General features: G+C 40.8%; 2 protein-coding genes across 7 annotated transcripts in view; one reads left to right on the forward strand and one right to left on the reverse strand.

Moving 5' to 3' along the window:
- The first annotated feature begins 8,150 nt into the window (after nucleotides 1-8,150).
- On the forward strand, nucleotides 8,151-15,244 carry st3gal8 (ST3 beta-galactoside alpha-2,3-sialyltransferase 8). Of its 2 annotated transcripts, none has more exons than XM_084020171.1 (8): nucleotides 8,151-8,557; nucleotides 8,997-9,120; nucleotides 9,206-9,344; nucleotides 10,629-10,822; nucleotides 10,929-11,108; nucleotides 12,639-12,684; nucleotides 13,141-13,260; nucleotides 13,433-15,244. In XM_084020171.1, exons 1-8 carry the CDS (start codon nucleotides 8,407-8,409, stop codon nucleotides 13,598-13,600), a joined length of 1,122 nt encoding a protein of 373 aa, XP_083876297.1. In that variant the 5' UTR covers nucleotides 8,151-8,406; the 3' UTR covers nucleotides 13,601-15,244. The 2 variants fall into 2 exon arrangements, with proteins under 2 accessions (XP_083876297.1, XP_083876298.1); XM_084020172.1 differs by having other exon boundaries at nucleotides 8,152-8,557; nucleotides 9,003-9,120.
- unm_sa1614 (un-named sa1614) overlaps nucleotides 15,231-20,000 on the reverse strand; it is a 17,300-nt gene continuing 12,530 nt past the window's right edge. For all 5 annotated transcript variants that reach the window (XM_084020131.1, XM_084020133.1, XM_084020130.1 and 2 more), the window contains 6 exons: nucleotides 19,751-19,921; nucleotides 19,593-19,656; nucleotides 19,017-19,060; nucleotides 18,423-18,577; nucleotides 17,950-18,075; nucleotides 15,231-17,734 (listed from right to left, as the gene is read on the reverse strand). In XM_084020131.1, coding sequence (XP_083876257.1) covers nucleotides 17,660-17,734; nucleotides 17,950-18,075; nucleotides 18,423-18,577; nucleotides 19,017-19,060; nucleotides 19,593-19,656; nucleotides 19,751-19,921 — 635 coding nt within the window. In that variant the 3' untranslated portion in view covers nucleotides 15,231-17,659. The remainder of the gene's footprint in view (nucleotides 17,735-17,949; nucleotides 18,076-18,422; nucleotides 18,578-19,016; nucleotides 19,061-19,592; nucleotides 19,657-19,750; nucleotides 19,922-20,000) is intronic.

Raw genomic sequence — 20,000 nt, forward strand, 5'->3', positions numbered from 1 at the left:
CTGGTTTCTGCAGCGTTCTGCAGAAATGGTAGTGAGCATGTGGATGTTTCATTCACTCAGCCGGCACATGGCTCGGGGAGCGTGATGAGTAATACTGAACCGTGTGTCTGTGTGGAACCTTTGTCTCCTCTAGTACAACTTTCGGCGACCTTAATGAACTCCACTCGTATTCTATAGCATGATATTTCTACAAAACCACATGCTTGGTTTGTTTGTGGTTTGGAGACTTTACAGAAGCCAAACGTATAGGTTTAGGTTTTTATAGTAATAAGTAACCTTATTGACTGGTAGCCTATTCTTTTATTGAATTATATTCTCGGTTTGAATAATGTGTGGATAGTTGTTCCATTTATTTATACTCTCCTATAGTATTTCTAAAGTATTTCCTCTCTCTCTCTCTTCATTCTGTTTGTACTTTAGCATTTCATGTTCGTGCAGTGTTTGCATAGAACCGTGTAAGCTCTGTCCGTGTCGGTTCCCTGTGTGGTCAGTCTAGACTCCGCTGTATTATTATGTTTCATAATATCCCTGTAATATTCCTCTTTCAGAAGCCTGTAGTTGTCTCGTTGAAGGACTGCTTATTTTTAACATTTCCCGAGCTACTGATTTTATTGCACGCTAACAGTATTTTATCTCTTTTATCTGCACGTTTCCTACAGAAACACTTAAGATAAGATCAAAGTATTGATCCTCAGGAGGTAATTTAGTGCAACGGCAGCACCAGAAACCAAGCGGTTGTAGTAAATCTTTACAGAATATAACTGCAGTGGTTTTTTTGTCTGTTGTACTGCTCTGTGCTGTACAATCATTAGCTTGTCGGCGTGTTCTGATACTATACTATGATATAGTATATATACTCTATAGTATCTCTATAATAGAGTTATGATTGGTCTACTCCCTCAACTGCATTCCACTGCGTCCCATGATATTCGTACAATACTTTTTTCGATTTTTTCTTTCATCTTTTGTGCTTTTCTATTTATTTTTACAGTTTTTTTGTGCTCCTCAGCAGCTCTGTTTCGATTTGATTGTACTTTTTATTAAAAAAATATTGGAAAAAGTTCGTGCATTTCCTTCAAAATGCCTAAGATAAAATGTATTGATTCCCAGTTACAAATTAAACTTTATTGTTCCCATTGCAGAAAGGTAATAAATAAGAGTATTTCGTCAGTAATCCTATGATCTTTCTAAACGTGTGTTGACGTTGACATACTTCCCTGTTGTTTCTTGTAATATTCCTACAGTTTGTATAGAATCACAAACTGTATAATACTTCAGTTATATTTGTCTGTGGGGTTGATTTAGACTTTTCTCTATTATGAATAACGATCTGTGTGTTTTTAATATTTCCATATAATATTACATATTAAATGTTAGCCTATTCTTATTCTATTGTAGGTCTTCTTCTCATCTTCCATGGTTTTTATTATTATTACAACGTAGCAGTTTGTCTCAGTTGATTTTAATTGTTATGTCTAATTGTGCTTTTATAGTGGTGGCTTTGTATTGTATGTATTTAAAATCTGAAATTGATCCGTTACTTACCTTTTTGATTAATCTTACAGAAAATTACTGAATTACCATATTTTTCGTTCATTTATTTTGAAACATTAGTGACTGTGGCTTAATGTAAATCTGCAGTGGGAGGAGCCTGATATCTGAAGCTGATATATGTTACTTGATAGCTTAGTTGGTCTATTTTGACTGATTGGGTTTGACTATACTCCGATAATACTTGGTCTTTAGTAAACCTGATCACTGTAAACTTCCATTGTATATTTTTGTAGTATCCTCATTTTATCTCTGCCTGTCTTGGTGACTATTTTCTACCTCGTGTTGTATCTCTATAACAGACATAGTGTGGTCCTTAGCAATAAAAAGTAAACCTATTATGTATTTCATACAATTATTTTGACCCTTTTGTTCCCATAAACCCTATTTAGGTAATATAATTGCTGTGTGCTTGTCTGCCTGTATAACAGCTGTCCTGTTGATGGTCGGTGTGACTCCGTGTTTATGATATTTAGGTTGATGTGACAACTGAAATTGGATACATGACATAATTATAGATGGAGAGACTGGCTGCATGGTCTGAGAGTCAAACCTCCCTCTCTTTATTTGGACAGAGATGTAATTATAGAGGCCTGTTTCTAAATCTGAACTACAGAAATGGATTGTCACAGACAAGGAGTCGTTTTCATTTCTACAGTATAACAATCACAGATTTCTCACAGAACGTATATGACGACTTAAAAAAAAGTGTTGTTGTTTTTTTTTTTTTTTTTATCCTTCGAGCCACCATTCATGGGAATGGAAAAAGCATTAAAAAACTTTTATATTAAGGGGAAAAAAGGGCGAAACATCAGGGCTGCAGAGGGAAAGACAGGAAGTGGGTGTCTTTTCAGAGTTTACAGCTGTACAGCGAGTTCAAAGTAGAGCAAACGTATGTAACAGAAGCTCAGACGGCTGGAGAGTCGACGGTCTCATAAACGTGACAGGAAGTGAGCTAGTTAAAAGTGTGTCCGAGTGTAACTTCTAACCTCAGCGAGGCACATTTTCCATCCTGCTTCTGGTCAGTGACACTTGACAAAAATAACAATGTCCTGTTCCTGCCGTCCTCATGGAAAAACTAAAACATTCACAGGCAGAGCTGAGTAATAACCCTCAAGTCTACCTGAATAGAAGCAGAGGATTGTGGAACTCCTAGTTCATCATTGGACAGAGTTGAGAGATGTATGTGTCAACCGTCAGCGATATCCTTTATACCAAAGTGTGTCTCTCCCTTTTTAATATTCAACTCCATTCAATTAGCTTTATTGGCTTCATTCATGATATGAAAATTTAATGTCATCGATTATCCCAACCAAAATAGTTGCGATTCCCTGTATTACCACGATAATCATCCAAATGTGTGTAAAACTGGAACCACTTTACATTTTAAGAAACAAAAATGTTTTGCGTCACAGATGACATTTAATTTTTTGTAAAGAACAAGTGAAAAATCATCTTTAATCACAAGGTGTCCCTGCATGAATAACGTATACATAAATAAAGAAAATATATTTATTGTATCCTTTTTTTTTTTTAAACAACAGGTTTTTCACTTCTCTACCATGATAGCAAACTAGGCGGCTTTTTTCCCAAGTCGCTCGTGACATCTTCATGATTATCTAGGTAATTGAAATTCCCCACAATCCCCCACTCCCCATCCCTAATACCATGGCAGATACTTGGGCCAGCCAATGAACCTAAGTTCAGTCTCCTTTCCCTGATTAAGGCGGGATCTCTACACTCAGCTTTCACACGCCTGACTTTAGTTCTTCAAGGAAAATTTCCTCTAAAAAAAACTCAAATTTAAACAACCCTTTCAACACTGTTTCCTTTCTGAAAATTGTCTGTTGTTTTGTTTCTTACTTCCCCTTTTCTCTCTCTTATCAGTCGTGCTTGCCTGTCCTGTGTTTTGACAGCTCGTCAAACGTCTTTCACACCGATCTGGGGTTTACCAATATCTAGTGGTGTCTCCTAATAGTATGTGTTGATCATGAGTCTCACACTGACTTTTGCTTTGTTAGAGAGAGCGAGGGCATTGAGCTTCCTTTTTCCACTTATTGTTTTTACCACACAACCAGCTGCGACAGCTGTAGCTTGGAATTACATCAAATATTTTTTTTATGTACAAGATAGACAAATAACGTGACTAAAATACGTTGTTTTCATATAAAGTCTGTCTTCTCAGGACATCATCACCCCTCTTCATTCTGTGTAAACTTAAAGTAGACACGTTTAAATCACCATGGCAGATAGTGTGAGAACTGACACCATTCTGGTGCCGTTGTTTTTCAGCCCGGTGCTGTACTCCCATCAGCAGAGCAGCTGGTTTCTTTCTGGCGTCAACAGAGGTCGGAGGTCACGTAGAGAGAGAGAGAGAGAGAGGGAAGGCGTTTTTACACAGAGATTCCACCGTAATCACGGAAAGGAGAGCCCTCGATATACCACGATTGCACCGTACATAAAGAACTTTAGTGTGTGACACCCTTTCTGTCTCAGTGCCTTTTACAAGAACGAGTGATACTCCTGCGACGGAAGGAGGTTTTTTTCTCTGTACAGGAAACCATGTGAGCCCCCACCCCCCAAACCTTAAAATAACACACAGACACTCTCGGCTGATCGTCGTTACCGTCCATTGTCCCTCTTTTACACCATTCAGATTAACACTGTTTACCTGATTACAGCTCGGCTCAACGGCTGCAACCAAAATTGGGTGACCAGACGAGTGAAAAGTGATAAATTGAATGCCGAAATGACTACACAATGATGACACTTTGTGAAAAGTCAGAAGTAATGGTTTGTTAGCTCTGTCCACCAGATATTGATCCACTGCTTTCAGATCTACACCCACTAGTTTTGTTCTGAATGACTTCTGTGTTAAAGGCCTTTGTACCGGGAAGAGTTTGCACAGTCAACACACACACACACACTCTAGCTCTGTGCTAACATGCTAACGCAGATGCAAATTCAGGAGTTTCCTATCTGGATTTTTCCCCCCGGTTTTTCTCCTGACAGTGTTGAACTTTGCCGCCTGGGGACGATACAAATGGTGAGAACAAATATGTGTCAGTGTTTTGATGTATCTGTCCTGACTCGCCTCCTCTGGTCCTTTTTCTCTAAATCGCAAGTAACAGTAGTGGTAAGGTGTGGTGATAATTGCAGTAATTTGAGTGGTTACAGTAGTCTTATCTCTCTGTTATAGTAAGGCAGTTAAGACAGAGGCATTGCATAATGAACAGCCCAATCTAACTGAATGACACAGAACGACTCTATTTTGTGATTCCTTTTCTCTTTTTTTTTATCCCAATGGAAGAGGAAAATCCTGACCCGCCACATGATCCACGATAATTTCCCGATTATTATCAAAATATGCTTAAAACTCTTAAACATTTCAAATAATGTATTCATAAATCATAAGGTCTCCCTGCATAAATAAATGATGCATGAAAAAATGGCGATAAATGATACTTCATGCATTTATTAAATCAGTAATAAAAATTGAAATGATAATTATAGTTCACGATTAATTTATTGTATTGTTTTTTTATCTGTGGTAAAATCTTGTGATTGTATTTCAGATAAAATTATATTATTTAAGTGATTGACTTATTGCAGATAATTTGATCAATCTCTGAGTAGAACTGTTTAGTGTCACAGAAAAGTATTTTTTTTAAAGTTATATCACATTCATGTAACAGAGGCAGGTTTGAAAGGAGTTTTAGAGCTGCTAGAAGGGAAAAGTAACGCTATTAGTCGTGTGTGTGTGTGTGTGTGTGTGTGTGTGTGTGTGTGTGTGTGTGTGTGTGTGTGTGTGTGTGTGTGTGTGTGTGTGTGTGTGTGTGTGTGTGTGTGTGTGTGTGTGTGTGTGTCGAAACAGTTCTAACAAACGTTAGAAAAATAAATATCGGTTACACAACTGAATACACGCACATGGATAGAGAGAGAGAGGGAGGGAGAGAGTCATTGAAGTGGACAGAAGGAGAGCGAGTGCTTCCACAGAAGAAGCTGAACTGAATCCAGATCTGATTGGTATTCAGACAACGAGTCTGTCTGCAGGGAGACATTCCTGCATGAGGAGAGGTGGGGTGTGAGAGGAAGAGGGTGACTACATTCATCAGCAAAAAAAATCAGCTTGAACCTCTCTCACCCTCGTGTGTTTCCTCTTCTTGGTGGTGGTGATGACATCATCGCTGACGACGCCAACGTCTCTGGTTGGAACACAGACTTCGTTTTCTTTGTGTTGAGCTTCACTGCCGTTTCCTCAGAGTGAAAAGAAGCTTTGGTGACCTCAGCTGTGTAGTTTCTTAGTACATAGTTAGTTATGGATAATTAGTTTCTTATAAATAGTTTGTTATAGATCAGAAGTTTGTTCTAGTTTCTGCGTTACAGGACAGTAACCTCTGGTTCTGAGTAGTGAAGCCAATTCTGAAGTGCCTTAGACTTGCATTCTTTCTGCTGGCCATCAGGGGGCGACTCCTCCATTTGCAAAAAGAAGTCTGATTGCATAGAAGTCTATGCGAAAATTACCCTACTTCTTTCTTTATTTATATTTTGAGTATTATCGGGATAATATCGCAATTGTTTTGGCTGGGTCCCATGCATAAGTTATTTAATATAATTTGTGTGTAATTAATAACAAACGGTTTTATAAGCATAATGGGCAACCAGTGCAGTGATGCTACAATTGAAGTGGTACTACAGGACCTCCTATTTAACTAATAATCTGGCTGCTGAGTTCTGGATACATTTAAACAGGAGAAGATGGAGATACCGTAGTCGAGGATGATGACGATATAAAAGCATTTCTGGTTTTTTTCTGTCATTAAATCGGAGCATGTGTTTTCCAGGTAGAGGGGGAGAAATATTCCAGTGATTCCTTCAGTCTCTCCATAAGAATGTTGCTGTCCGAGACGAGAGCATTGTCCAGAACTACTGCAGCCCGTCATAAATCATTTGTTGCACGAAGGAGAGCCGTTTCTGTACTGTGGAACTCTTGAAAACCACTCTTTGCAAAAAGTGTTATTGTTCCTCAGTGCCTCTTAAAGTTGCGTCCAAACGACTCTTCATGTTTTTTAAATAAATGACGACTTGGCTATTATACTTTTTATATATTTTATATGCACGCCATCTTAAGAGTTCAGGCACTCATGCAGAGGAAAGGACACGGTTGATAATATTGAGCAGATGAGGTGCAATTGTGTCCGTTATCTCTTTCAACAGTTGGGACTGTGCAAGTGGTCATGATGACGCAGCAGTCAGAATATCCATATGTGACACAGCGATTGCACCACTGATCCCTTACTTGCCAGGTCTCGACCTCATGAATGTTGATATTTCTGACTTTGCATAGGGCTTGGGATGATATGCTGCGTGAGGCAGGTGGCATGAGGTGAGACAGTGGGTTCTTTGTTGGTCCTGGGGCATTTGGGACAATACTAAAGGGGTCAGGTTTTGCTGCAGTTCATTTGTGGGTATCATTTAATACAGTGTAGGCTGACCCAAGCGTGGAGACTTAAAATTTCTCACGACAGGGATCAGGACAGATTTCTTTACTGCGTCCAGAGCTCTGTACCAACAACTCATGGTCATGAATCATTATTCCATGAAGAGGAGTGGTTAGTCATGACATCTGGGATCTTTGCTGTGATGTCGGAGACTTCAGCCTCAGGGAAAGAGTCTCGTAGTAGAGTTGTGAATTATTCTCGAGGATGGCGGGGCTCGGCCCAGAGGGGCTGTGGAGTAACGGGACACTTATTACTCTCCCATGGGCAGAATGAACATTGGCCGTGTGGAACGTGGCTCGAGCCAACGCTCTGGACGCTTTCCACGGGCTGCAGGTGGTGACCAGACAGCAGCGGAAAATCATGTTCATTCAGGATGTCAAGTCTGTTGCTCAGCTGGTTGCCTCGGGGCCGAGGGCTCTGGGAGAAGGCTCTCTTATACTTAAAGATCGCAGACTCTCCAATGCTGCTGCAGCTGCAGGTGTGGAGCCGACAGCTGCCCGTCTTGGCCTTGCTCCGAGCTGGATCCACGGATCAGTTGGCAGGGTCGGGGAGTTGGCACACTGTGCACGGAACCGTCGAGTCCAGCTCCGCCACCGCTGTTGCTGCACGTCCACTTGATCCAAGGGTGTCCAAGAGCCTCTCATCCTCCTGGATCTGGCATAGAGTGGATATTCTCTCTTCCAGCTCCTGAACTTTGAAGACTGAGGCGAGTGCAGCTCTCGCAGTCTGAAGTGTAGCCAGAACTATGGCCAGTATGGATTGTTCAGGAGGTAACTGGCTTACAATAGTGAACAGCTCACAAACCGTGGAAGACTAGGACCTGGCACATACCAGTTAAGGCTACTGTACAGAGTCTGCGGTGTTGTAATACACAGTAAGTTTCACGTCTGTAATGGATGATCTATTCCTGCAGCAGTCGAGTTCGACAGTTCATTAATGTTTCGGAAGCATTTTGGGTTGAGCTTGTGCCAAAAGTCTGCACATACAAGGAGAACGCTGAGGTTGTTAACACAATTATAATTCTGTCATGTATTATAATGTAAGTAAGTATTGATTTTAAGCAAACAAATGTGGTTCTCACTTATTTTTGATGATGCTGATGTCGCTGCGTGTTTCTGCCTGAATCAGGTGTGACCATCGTCCCCGTCTACACCAATTGGAAAGCAGGAAGGTGCACCGGACAGGAAGGCCGGGCTTCATGGAGATGAAGCCGAGCGAAGAGATGACGGAACGGACGGAAATGTCAAGATGACAAGGTCTGAATATGCTGACATAGCAGGCTGAACGTTCGATTGACAGATCGACGACGACCCGCCGTTCCTCCTGCCGCCGCCCACTTATCATCCGTCCAGCCATGTTGATGAGGAGGAAGCTGTGCGTCGGCGTGCTGACAGCTGCCCTCCTCTTCCTCATGCTCGCCAGTCAGAGCATCCAGAGGAGACACTTCCTGCCTTTGTCATTAGCCCTGCCCATCAGCTGGGCCACGCCCACTGGCAGGGAGACAGGTGAGGAGCTGATGTCATCATCAAAAGATCTCAAACCAGGTTTCACGTGTTTTCTGTCTGTTTTGCCTGATGGAGCTGCAACTGTCTAGACATCTTCAACGACAGTTTTGATCAATATTCACCAAATTTGTATAGGTTGTTTGTTAAAATTGTTGAAATAGATCTTGTATCAGTTGCAGTCGTAGTGTTAGCAAATGTCGGCTGGTTTACTACAGCAGTATGTAACGTGTCGGGATTTAATTGCAATACACGGATAAAAAAGGATGCCGAAATAACTACATAATGACGACAATTTCTAAAAAGTCTTAAGTCATGGTTTGTTAGGTGCTTCTGTGAGACGATAAGCAAATTACTTTTAAACTTCTGAATGGAGTTAGGGTCAGTGTTAGCAGAGCTCCCATGCACTGTTCTCTGACTCTCAGTCTGTTTGGGTTTGCAGTCGTAGAACCAACGGCGCCTCCTGCTGATCTGAAGCCTGAGCCTCCCAGGACCCCTGCTCCCCCCCGCACCCCCCAACCTGAAGCCAAGCAAAAACCTAAAGAGAGCTCCCAGTATGACCTGAGGTAACACGCAGGAAGTCGTGGACTCCCACGTTTCCTCTTTTTTTTGTGTCCCGTGTGTGACTCGTCTGTGTCGTCGTCTTCTCAGGTCGTGCGGTTGTACTAAATCCTGTATTTCTGACCTGGGGGTGTCGGACTGGTTCAGCCAACGCTACGACCCCAAACAGCAGCCCGTCCTCCGAGACACCAACAACAACTTTGACCCCGACGCACTCAGATGGTGGCTGGTAAAGATCATTTTAATAATGTTACTGTTGTTGTTACTACCTGAGAGATTCACCATACTGTGGATTTCTTCTGACTTCTTCATGGCATACCATATTTACTTTTTTTCAACAAACTATACTTTTTTCATGATGTTTTTCGAGATACTATACTTTACAGACTTTATTCTTTTCTTTTCTTTTTTTTACACACTACATATTAGACTATGGCTTTTTTTCATTACTTTTTTCCACATATTACACTGTGCCTTCTTTTTTATTACTCTTTTCCCCATTCTCTAATTAACTGGCTTTTTCAACCTATTATACTATTACTTTTTTCATGACTTTTCAACATACTATTTACTCTTTTACATATCAAATTTTGTATGACATACTATACCAGTATTTTTTGCACTCTTTAATGATATTTTAAGATGTACTATACTGTGATGTTTTTATGAAACTTTTATTAACCTCAATAATTAGTATTTATGACATACTATACCATGTCTTTTTATGACATCAGTGTTTAATGACATAGTGTGACAAACTGTAATTCTTCATAACATACTTTTCTATGACTTTTTATTAAATTCTACAGTATGACAGTTTCTATTTACATATTAGATTATTGTATACCACAGGCATACTTTTGATTTTGAGGATGAATCAAATCACCAAAAGAAGTTTTAAAAAAGTATAGTAGATAGCTACGATTAGCCTTTATTGCTTTATATAGTAATGTGTGTTTTTTGTATTATTCTTTAAGAGCAATAACAAAGTATGAGCCCCTGTACAGTAATGGATTGCAGGCTGCAGACTGGAAGTGACTTGACAGCATTGAATTTATGTGTCAACACCGAGAATTGATAAATCAGCTGAATCACACTGATTTATTATTATAAGTCCAAAGATGTGTTACACACTGCAAAGTGCTATACAATTAGTTTAATAAATAGTCGGGACTATTAATGAAAATCTGTATTTTCAGAAAATAGAAATGTAAAAAGTCTTAACTTTGGTTTTGTAGAAACTGTCAGCTGTCTGAGTCTTTCCCTGCATTCATAGATTACGTCCTGCTACAGAAACCATTAGTAGATTAAAGAGGGGCGGAGGGGGTTGAAATGCTGCCAACATCATCAGCCTGATCCACACTGTAGACCCTTATTTTACAGCGTAAATTAAGAATGAACAGAAAAGGTATTTTTAGAGCTGTTGGAAAATCTATTTTAAAGGAATCCCTGAATAAAATGAAAAATGAAACTATATTAAAAAGTAATGTGAGATACTCTCATTTCTCCACAGAGTCTCCAGCGGTCTGGTAACGACCAAACTTTAGAGGAAGTGATGTCAGAGATGTTCAAGGTAATTTCCCCACCCGCTGTGGACTTTAGGCCCCTCCCCTCCCGTTGCCGTACTTGTGCGGTGGTTGGCAACTCCGGCAACCTGCAACAGTCAGGTAACGGCCACCTGATCGACTCCCACGGCTCCGTAATCCGGTAGGTGTGTCTTCACGTGCACACACACACACACACACACACACACACATTCTTACCCTCTTTATCGTCCTCCTTCTGACCTCCTCCTCACGTTTCACCTCCGCAGGATGAACAAGGCAGTGACTCGAGGATTTGAGAAGGACGTTGGGAATCGGACGACGCATCACTTCCTGTATCCAGAGAGCGCTGTGGATGTTGCTCATGGCGTCAGCCTCGTCCTGCTGCCGTTCAAACTCAGAGACCTGGAGTGGCTGACCAGCGCGCTGTCCACCGGCCAAGTCAAAATGTACAAAAACAGATACTAACGTACTCAAAATCTCACACATAGAGAGGAATACGCTCAGTTGTCGTTACGTGTGTGTGTATATATATATATATATATATATATATATATATATATATATATATAGTTTTATTTATATCATAAAATAATAATATAAACTTCTGAAATTAACATCCTTTTAAGTGGAAAAACGATCAAATAATTGAAATAAGATGATCCTGAAACCAAAATGTCTCCCAGCATAAAAACAGAATAAAAAAAAAATTAAAAAAAAAAAAAATATATATATATATATACACAGTATATATATATACTGTGTGTGTATATATACACACACAGTATGTATGTATGTATGTATGTGTGTGTGTATATATATATATATATATATATATATATATATATACTGTATATACACACAGTATGTATGTATGTATGTATGTGTGTGTGTATATATATATATATATATATATATATATATATATATATATATATATATATACTGTATATACACACAGTATGTATGTATAACAGTATATATATATATATATATAGTATATATATATACTGTATATACACACAGTATGTATGTATGTATATATATATATATATATACACACACAGTATATGTGTATATTTCAGTTCTTTTTTCAGTAACGGGGTAATCTAACTAATTACTGTTTCCGTCGTTACAACGCCGTTATCGTTGCTGAACGTTAAATGCGGTGCGTTACTATGAATTGAATTTGTCGGTTAAAAAAAAAAAGTCAGGATCGTGTTCTGCTAGCGCCGCTCGTGCCCGGTCTCGGCAGCTTGTTGTCCGTGGAGAAACGTGCAAACTTGCCGCGAGCTGTAGCCGGAGTTTGGGCTGCTGCTGGTCTGAGTGGCGCGCAAGGGCCACGCGGGCCCCGGTGTCCCGCCGTTCTGGTGTTGGACGGGAATCCGGTATAGCTGTGGAGCGCGGATGGTGAAGACGGTGGTGGTGATGATGATGATGATGATGATGATGATGAACGGTGCGGCGGCTCGTGGAGGCGCCGTCATTATGTCTACTGCTGTGCGCTCTAACCCTGTTTTGTGATATATGACAGACACAGCGTCTCCCACTGTATAATTTCTCCTCAAGTTTTAATTATTCCCGCATGCAGGTGCGGAGAATGCGATCTCAATTATTATACACAAGACTACACGCTACGCGACTATAGGAGTAGACTACAAGACTACAGTTTGCCATCTCATTACAAGAAAAATCCAAATTCTTTGACATAAAGCAACTTTTTATTTTTACAGTAACGCAAATAGTTACTTTCCCTGGTAACTAGTTACTTTTATTATAAAGTAATTCAGTTACTAACTCAGTTACTTTTTGGAACAAGTAGTAACTATAACTAATTACTTTTTTTAAAGTAACGTTCCCAACACTGATGTGTGTGTGTGTGTGTGTGTGTGTGTGTGTGTGTGTGTGTGTGTGTGTGTGTGTGTGTGTGTGTGTGTGTGTGTGTGTGTGTGTGTGTGTGTGTGTGTGTGTGTTTTCAGGACCTACATGCGGGTTAAAGACCGCGTGGAGGCTGATAAAGACAAGGTAAGATAAATGTTGTTCCTGTTATCAGCTTGGTTTTCATTGCTTCTGTTTTTTAAATAATGTTTTGACTCATTTAAAGGTGTAATGTGTAATATTTTGATTTAAGTGTTTTACACAGAAGCACATAAAAGCTTTGTTCTACTTATGATTCTGCTGCGTTTACAAAAGGTTCATTTCAGTTCATGTAAATGTAGCTTTTTTAGCTTGCAGACATCTTCATTCTTTATCACAGTTACTGTCTTACAAATGTCCTCTTCTCCTTTGATTACTGGAAACCAAACCGCTAAAACAAAATAATGAAAATAATAGCAAGTCTCCACCAAAGAACGTTCATTCATACATTTTTCCTACACAGTTAAAGAAGTTTATATGTTGTATGAAAGCTGCTAACAATAGAGACTAAATGTATTGAACATATTGCCATGGTAACACTTGTGTGTATGTGTGTGTGTGCAGGTTCTGGTGGTGAACCCGGTGTTCTTTAGGTACGCTCACGAACGTTGGACGGAGGGTCACGGTCGCTACCCGTCCACTGGCATGCTGGCCATCATTTTCGCTCTGCACACCTGTGACCAGGTAGGAGGGAATGGAGTGTCCCTGAGCTCTCAAATGCATCATTATTCTATGAGTAAACACGTCACTTTTAAATGTACAAACGCAGGATGTGTTTAGTGACAGTTACTACTGTATACGTGGTTATGTCGTGTCCCGCGGTACATCACGGCATCACTTCCTGTCTCGTGTTTAGGTGTCGGTGTTCGGTTACGGCGCCGACAAGCAGGGGAACTGGCATCACTACTGGGAGGAGAATCGCTATGCTGGAGCCTTCAGGAAGACCGGAGTCCACAGCGCCGACTTTGAAACGCAGATCATCCAGCAGCTCGCCAAGGAGGGCAAGATCAGTCTGCACCTGTGACACAACCACTTACCTACAGAGACCTGGTTCTGACCGACCTGCTGACCCCCCCTCACCATAACAAGCTGATCTACAGATGGACCGACCTTCTTAGACACTTATCGATCTCGTCTTGGATCGGCACACCCGCCTCTTCTCATATTTGAGCTGACTCTTAACCGTGTACAACTGCAAGTTCTGGCTGTGGGGGTCAGGAATCAGACCTGTGTACTTCTTGCAATCTGCCTTGAGTCAGACATCCAGGCATGTTGGACTGAAGCAGCTGTTTGGCTGCCCTGTTTTTTACATACCTGTGGATGAAGCCTTTTCGGGGGGTGGGAGGAGCTAAACGTGGCACCTCCACCATGCAGACTCCTGCTGCTTTAAATGAGTTCCAGCTGACTTGAACATACAGACTGTTTTTCGGGACCCTCCACTGCTCACACGTATGTCCTGCCGTCTGCGACTGAGGATCAACCACAAGTTTTGCTCTGAGCGGGAAAAAACCACAGACTTTTTTTATATATATATATATGTATGTAGCCTATTTTCTATTGGATTTTATAGACATTATACGGGGATAACCTCTTTTATATTGAAGCACTTTGCCCAGCAGAAGAAATGGCACAAAGAGGCGTTGTTGTTGCCTCTCTGTCCAACACATGTGACAAGACATTTTATATTTTACATGATGTGTATTCCATCCATTTATTCTAACCTTAACGCAAGCCGTCCCGACCTGGAGGATGTTTCTGTCCTGACAGACTTGAACTGGAAACAGGACAACAAATGTTTTTGGAGTTTTCCTCTCACGTCTACGTTTTAAAGAATGGAAGCCAGTGAAACTTCCTGCCTCGACCATATATGGAGCTGGAAGAGGCTGTGTGAGGTTTTCCATGTGGTGATGAGTCAACAGTCTGCAGGTTTTCAGCAGATTTTCGCTAACTAAAGCAGGGCCATTTTATTAGTGTTTCCTATGTTTTAAAGGAGTAGTTTTCAGCACCAGTAGCTAAAACGACTTGAGATGGTTTTATTACGATGACTAAAGCTGCAGACTGTTGGAACTTAACTACGGAGCGACAAAGACGAAGAGAACCTGCACGACTTTGAACTAAAGATTTATTAATCAAAACTTAACAAGGACAAAGTCAAACAATCAGTTACACCATCAGTGCATGGATGAGTGGAAAATGTAGTGCAATGTAAGTCCAACCAAAAACTAACCAACCATATGAATGAAGGCAGACTGAGCAGCCCAGCAGGTAGCAGAGCAGTCAGTCTGTCTTACTGGACTTCCTGTTAAAGCAGCTGCACTGTGAATGTACAAAAAACGGTCGCTGATTGTCAACGGAACGTTTTGTGGCTTTGTTAACACGATGCGCAGCAGTTTCAGAACGTTGTCACACTGAGGAAGTCTGAATCTGAGTTTGAGATCGCTGTTAGTTTCTTCCAGCTACGCCTTTGTTTTGCATGATAGCTACTCTGCAAATTCTGTGTTCGGAATGGAAACATATCGACATAAATCTTGATGAACCCGCAGCCACGCATATGGAGAATTTGGCGTTGTGAAAACACTTTTTCAATTTCGTCATATTATTCTTAAAGATCACATTTTCACCTAATTGTTGTTGTGTACAAAGGTCAACAAATATTTTTCTTTTTCTTTTTTTTAGAATTAACACTTTGTGCAAAATCAGAAATGCCTTAAATTTCTTCGGGAGCAAATTTTGCTGCTTGACCCATTGCAATAGTCAGCAGCATCTTATAGTGGCTTATTACTTTATGCACTAAATGTACCCACAATCTGGCTGGACATTTTTATCTGGGATTACCTTTACAAACACAGTACATTAAAGGTGTGTTATTTTTCCATTATAAAGCAGATCTAGGTGCTTACTGGTTGCAGTGCTGCTAAACTCCAGATTCAGACCAACCTGTCGGTGTGAAGTCGCTCCCTAGAGAGCTCAGTCTGCTTCAAACAAACTTGTTGGTGCCTCTAATATGAATTGTTAATGGTTTTCTGAAAAGCCCGTCGGCGTAGCCTCATCCTGGCTGCATCCCAACACCACACTGAGCTCCGCCCAACAAATCTGTTCCCGTTCAGTGAAATGCAGCTGTTTGGAAAGGGAGTTCTGAAGACGTTCCAACGAGCACTTTGAAGCAGACCGAGGCCTCTATCAATAATCATACATGCTGAATTAGGATCTGGAGGCTGATGCTCTGCTCGTAAACAAGTTTAATCTGGTTTGTCTTGAACAAGTCGACTATCTCTTAAAACCCGAGTGCTGAATTATCAAAATCTGAAACATCTGCTGCTTGTTTTTATAGGATTTCTTTTGCTGAGACGCGAACGCTCAGTCGCTAGATGGTGGAGCAGCAGCCCTCCAGAGTCCTGTGCTGGACTGGAATTTGCAGAATAAGTTGAAGTAAAAAAGATTTATTTACTCACACTGAAAAAAAAAAATCAGTTTGTTGTGACTATAAATCCAAAGTTGTGCTTATTAGATTCCCTGCAGTCTGGAAATGGAGAGGATATTTGTGTCAGGAATGCAGGAAGATAAAATCAAATCATCCGTGTTTGTTGTATGTTCATTTGTTATAGCTTTAATTCAGCTCTTCATGTTTAAACTGTGACCGTTTGATAAAAGAGAAAGAAATGTCAGTTTCACTTAACAAACCTGCTGATCGTCATTTAATTTCATTCATAGTTACCAAACAGACAGAAGCACTGTGATGTCAATCAAACCATAAAGCCACCGCTGTCACTTTAAATGAAATAAAGAGAAACAAAACTTAAGTGTTTGTTGTTTTTTTTCCTTTTTAAAACAAAATAAAAAACAACCACTGGAGGTAAATGTTGACACAATCAAACCCAGATGAGAGAAGTTCTGCTGAGGAAGTTGATAAAAGTTCTTCCTCATGGCAGTGTGTGTGTTGCTGCCGCCATTAACAAAAATACACATTCAGCTCAATTTTCAGTACAAGACGTTACAAGTCATGTTATTCTGACCTTTTCTTTAGATCCCAACAACAATAAGAAATGTTTAACAATTACTCAATCATTTGTTTTTCTATCATGTAACTTCTCATTACATTTCTTGCTTCAACAAGAACATTTTGTAGAAAAAAAACATTTTGATATAACTAATGAAGTTATGAAAACATTTCTTGATAAAATGGTCTTATTTTTGTAGTGATAACAAGAAAATATGTCATTACAGCGTAAACAATCTTGTAACGTGAAAAAGATCCTTGTTTCAATGGTAAACTGAGCAAATACATTTTGCAATATTGGGCAGGAACTCACTGACTCACTGAGGTGTGGCGATATCTTGTGACATCGAAAGGCAGCTGGAAGCGTCAGCTGTATCCCAATACAGGCTCCGCCTCTTCTGATGTCACCTGAATGACTGGTATTTATCCTTTGGTCTTCACTATCACACTATCGCTGTCAGCCTCGCCTCTCCGAGGAGGCGGAGCCTGAGATGGGACAGAAGTGCTGATTCATCTCCCCCGGGATTAATAACATTAAATAGATTACAATACATTACAACAGGAAGGGGAAACGGGTTCAGATGAACTTCAAAATTCAAGTGGATTGTTTTATTTTGAAGTGGAGTATCTGTGCTCTTAATAAAATATTATTTTTGCTTTAAAATAAATAAATAAATAAAAGTATCATCAACATCAGACTCGACTCGTTGGCGGAGTGCGAGGCAGTTTCCATGGCAACATTATCATTTGACCTGAGCTACATGAAGATCTAGTCTGGTCTAGATTCTTAATTGAAAGGTCAATTTTTAACGCTTCCATGGTAACAGAAGGCATAAGAAACAGCGGTTGCTATGACGACATGGGCTGTGGCAGGACCGTTGATCATGTGAACTCAGGATGCTGGGCTGGTCAGCACCAGATCGGTCCAGTCCTGGAGGGGGGGTGGCATGGGACAGAAACCTGAAAGTCTGACCTTGGTTCGATTTCTGCAGCTCAGTACTGATCTGGTTTGGTTCTCCTGAGCTCCAGGTTCTGGTTCTGGTCCTGCACCGGTCCTGGTGTTATGTGGTTCAGACCAGGTTCATGTCAGTCCAAGAGCAGCTGGACGAAGGAAGACGGGAACAAACCTCTCTGATCCGGTTCATCCTCTATGTAACCATGCTGTAACACACACACACACACACACACACACACACACACACACACACACACAGATACTACATTTCAGCTTTGCCCATCTTTGCTGCGTTCACTCTCCATGATTACAGATCCTTATCTATCGCCATTAAAAGCATTGTTTATCGGTTGATAGCAGACCGTTTTAAGAGTCCACACCACTGGGAGAACCAATCAGAGTGCAGGACGTGGATACATACCCACCAATCGTTGTCCTCATGTCCCACGACCACCAGCACCTGTCCCTCAGAGAAGCTCAGCTCATCGTGGTGGTCGGCCTCGCAGTCGTACAGCGCCTCGACCCGGCGGCTCGTCGCACCCCGAGGCTGATCGATGCAAGCAAACGGGATATTAACACAAAACCCAAACACACTCCACCTAGATAGTGTTTAAATGTTACAGAGAAGGTTAATATACAAAAATAATATCACAACATAAGAGTGATGGCAAACCACAGACATATGTATACAAACATATGCATAAAATATATATCAAATCATAAATATAAAAAACAAAATGTATAAAAAATAACACTGAAAAAATGTCCTACTAAAAGTAAAAGTGTTGCTATGGTGTTGCTAGCCCCACAGTTGCTAAGGCATTGGTAGGTGGTTACTATGTGTCTCGTTTGGGGTTGCTAGGCTGTAGTCAAAGTGGTTTTTGACGATCTCACCAATGATCTGCGAGGAAGCGGCTGGGGGGCGGGACGTCTGCTGTCATTCTCAAAGCTATGGGAGCGCTGATTGGTGGGAGACCCGCTCGCCGGGACTTTTCTGGCTGGGTGCAGGAAGTGGGAGGAGTTACCGTCACTGTCCGCTCTCCGAAAACCTCAGAGAGAGAGAGAGAGAGAGAGAGAGAGAGAGAATGTAAATGTATTGTGTATTTACTTCAGTGTTAAGTTATTTAAAGTAATAAATAATATAATAATAAATAATACATTTATATATTTTATATATTTACTTGTGTAGTACTTTAATATCCATTGCGGCATATTAAAATGGACAAATTCTCACATATAAAAACTATAACCATTCTGTGCTACAATAAAAAAAAGAAAGCAAACTAAATCATAGATGAAAAAGCATCTGCTTAAATTTAAAAGATAATTTACTATCTAACTTCACCGCCGCCCCAGCTATCCATCTCTGGTTAACGCTCGTTGGCAGCGACACAGTGAGCCATCATTCATCTTAGTTACACATGATGGATTCATCAGACAGACTGCAGACGGATAAAACAGACGTGGACGCTTCAGAACAGGAAGTACCTCTTTCTGGACGTTCGGTCAGCGATCCGAGAGGAGAAGATGGACTGGAGAGACAGACAGGCAGAGAGGGAGAAGGAGTTCATTATCTCAACGTGAACACTCTGACCTGTGATTCACCTTCAGTCCACCAGAGGTCAGTGCAGTCTCTCTGTTCAGCTGAGAAGTTTACTTTACAGAGCTTTATGATTCTATTCGCTTCAGCCTTTCCATCCAACAAGGTCACGCCATCTGGGTTGAAAGGTCAGACACATTGATACTGTAAAATTACTGTGAGGGATTTACTGGTGCTGGAAATACATTTTTGGTTGCTTAGTAATGAAAGTCAAACAAAAGGAAAGTGGCGTTTTTTTTAGGTTTTTTTTAGGTTTTTTTTAGGCGAAACATAACTTTTTTTTTTTCAGGAACGTTGCCACAGACACAGTTTTTTTTAGTTTATAATAATGCAAACATAAAAATATATTCTTATATTTGCAAAAGCGCAATCAACGTTGTGTTACCTCCTTCGATGACACGCAGTTACTCCACATTTATTTAAATTTAATTTGAATTAAACACGATTGTTGCTCAGATACTCACATGCACTTCTTAAAGGAGGAGTCTGGACCGCTGTAGATTCTGGGGCTGGTTGGCAACCCGTAATCTACACACACACACACACACACACACACACACACACACAGAGTTAATAACACTCACACGTTGATGGATTAATTGCAGCGTGTCTCGGATGTTACCGTGCTTGCTGGACTCGGAGCAGCTCCTCTTGTGTCGGACGGCGATGGGCGGTGGAGGCGTTGACTTTCTGTTTCCTGTCAGGGAGAAGAAGACCTCCCCCTCCTCCTCATCTTCCTCCCCAAAGCCTTCCTCGCCAGCGGGAGGCGGAGGAGGAGGAGGGACGTTTGGAGCTGGAGGACGAAAAAGATGAAGTAGAGATGGAGGATTGATTTATGTTATGAGACACGACTCATGATGGACATTATACTG

This window comes from Eutrigla gurnardus (assembly GCF_963514095.1).
Source record: "Eutrigla gurnardus genome assembly, chromosome: 2".
NCBI classification, from domain to species: domain Eukaryota; kingdom Metazoa; phylum Chordata; class Actinopteri; order Perciformes; family Triglidae; genus Eutrigla; species Eutrigla gurnardus.

What these genes read in the sequence shown, in the direction of transcription:
- st3gal8 (XM_084020171.1), top strand. Translation starts at nt 8,407, where the DNA reads ATGTTGATGAGGAGGAAGCTGTGCGTCGGCGTGCTGACAGCTGCCCTC. An exon ending in ACGCACTCAGATGGTGGCTG is followed by an intron (nt 9,345 to 10,628) that starts GTAAAGATCATT and finishes ATTTCTCCACAG; the next exon opens with AGTCTCCAGCGGTCTGGTAA. An exon ending in TCCCACGGCTCCGTAATCCG is followed by an intron (nt 10,823 to 10,928) that starts GTAGGTGTGTCT and finishes TCACCTCCGCAG; the next exon opens with GATGAACAAGGCAGTGACTC.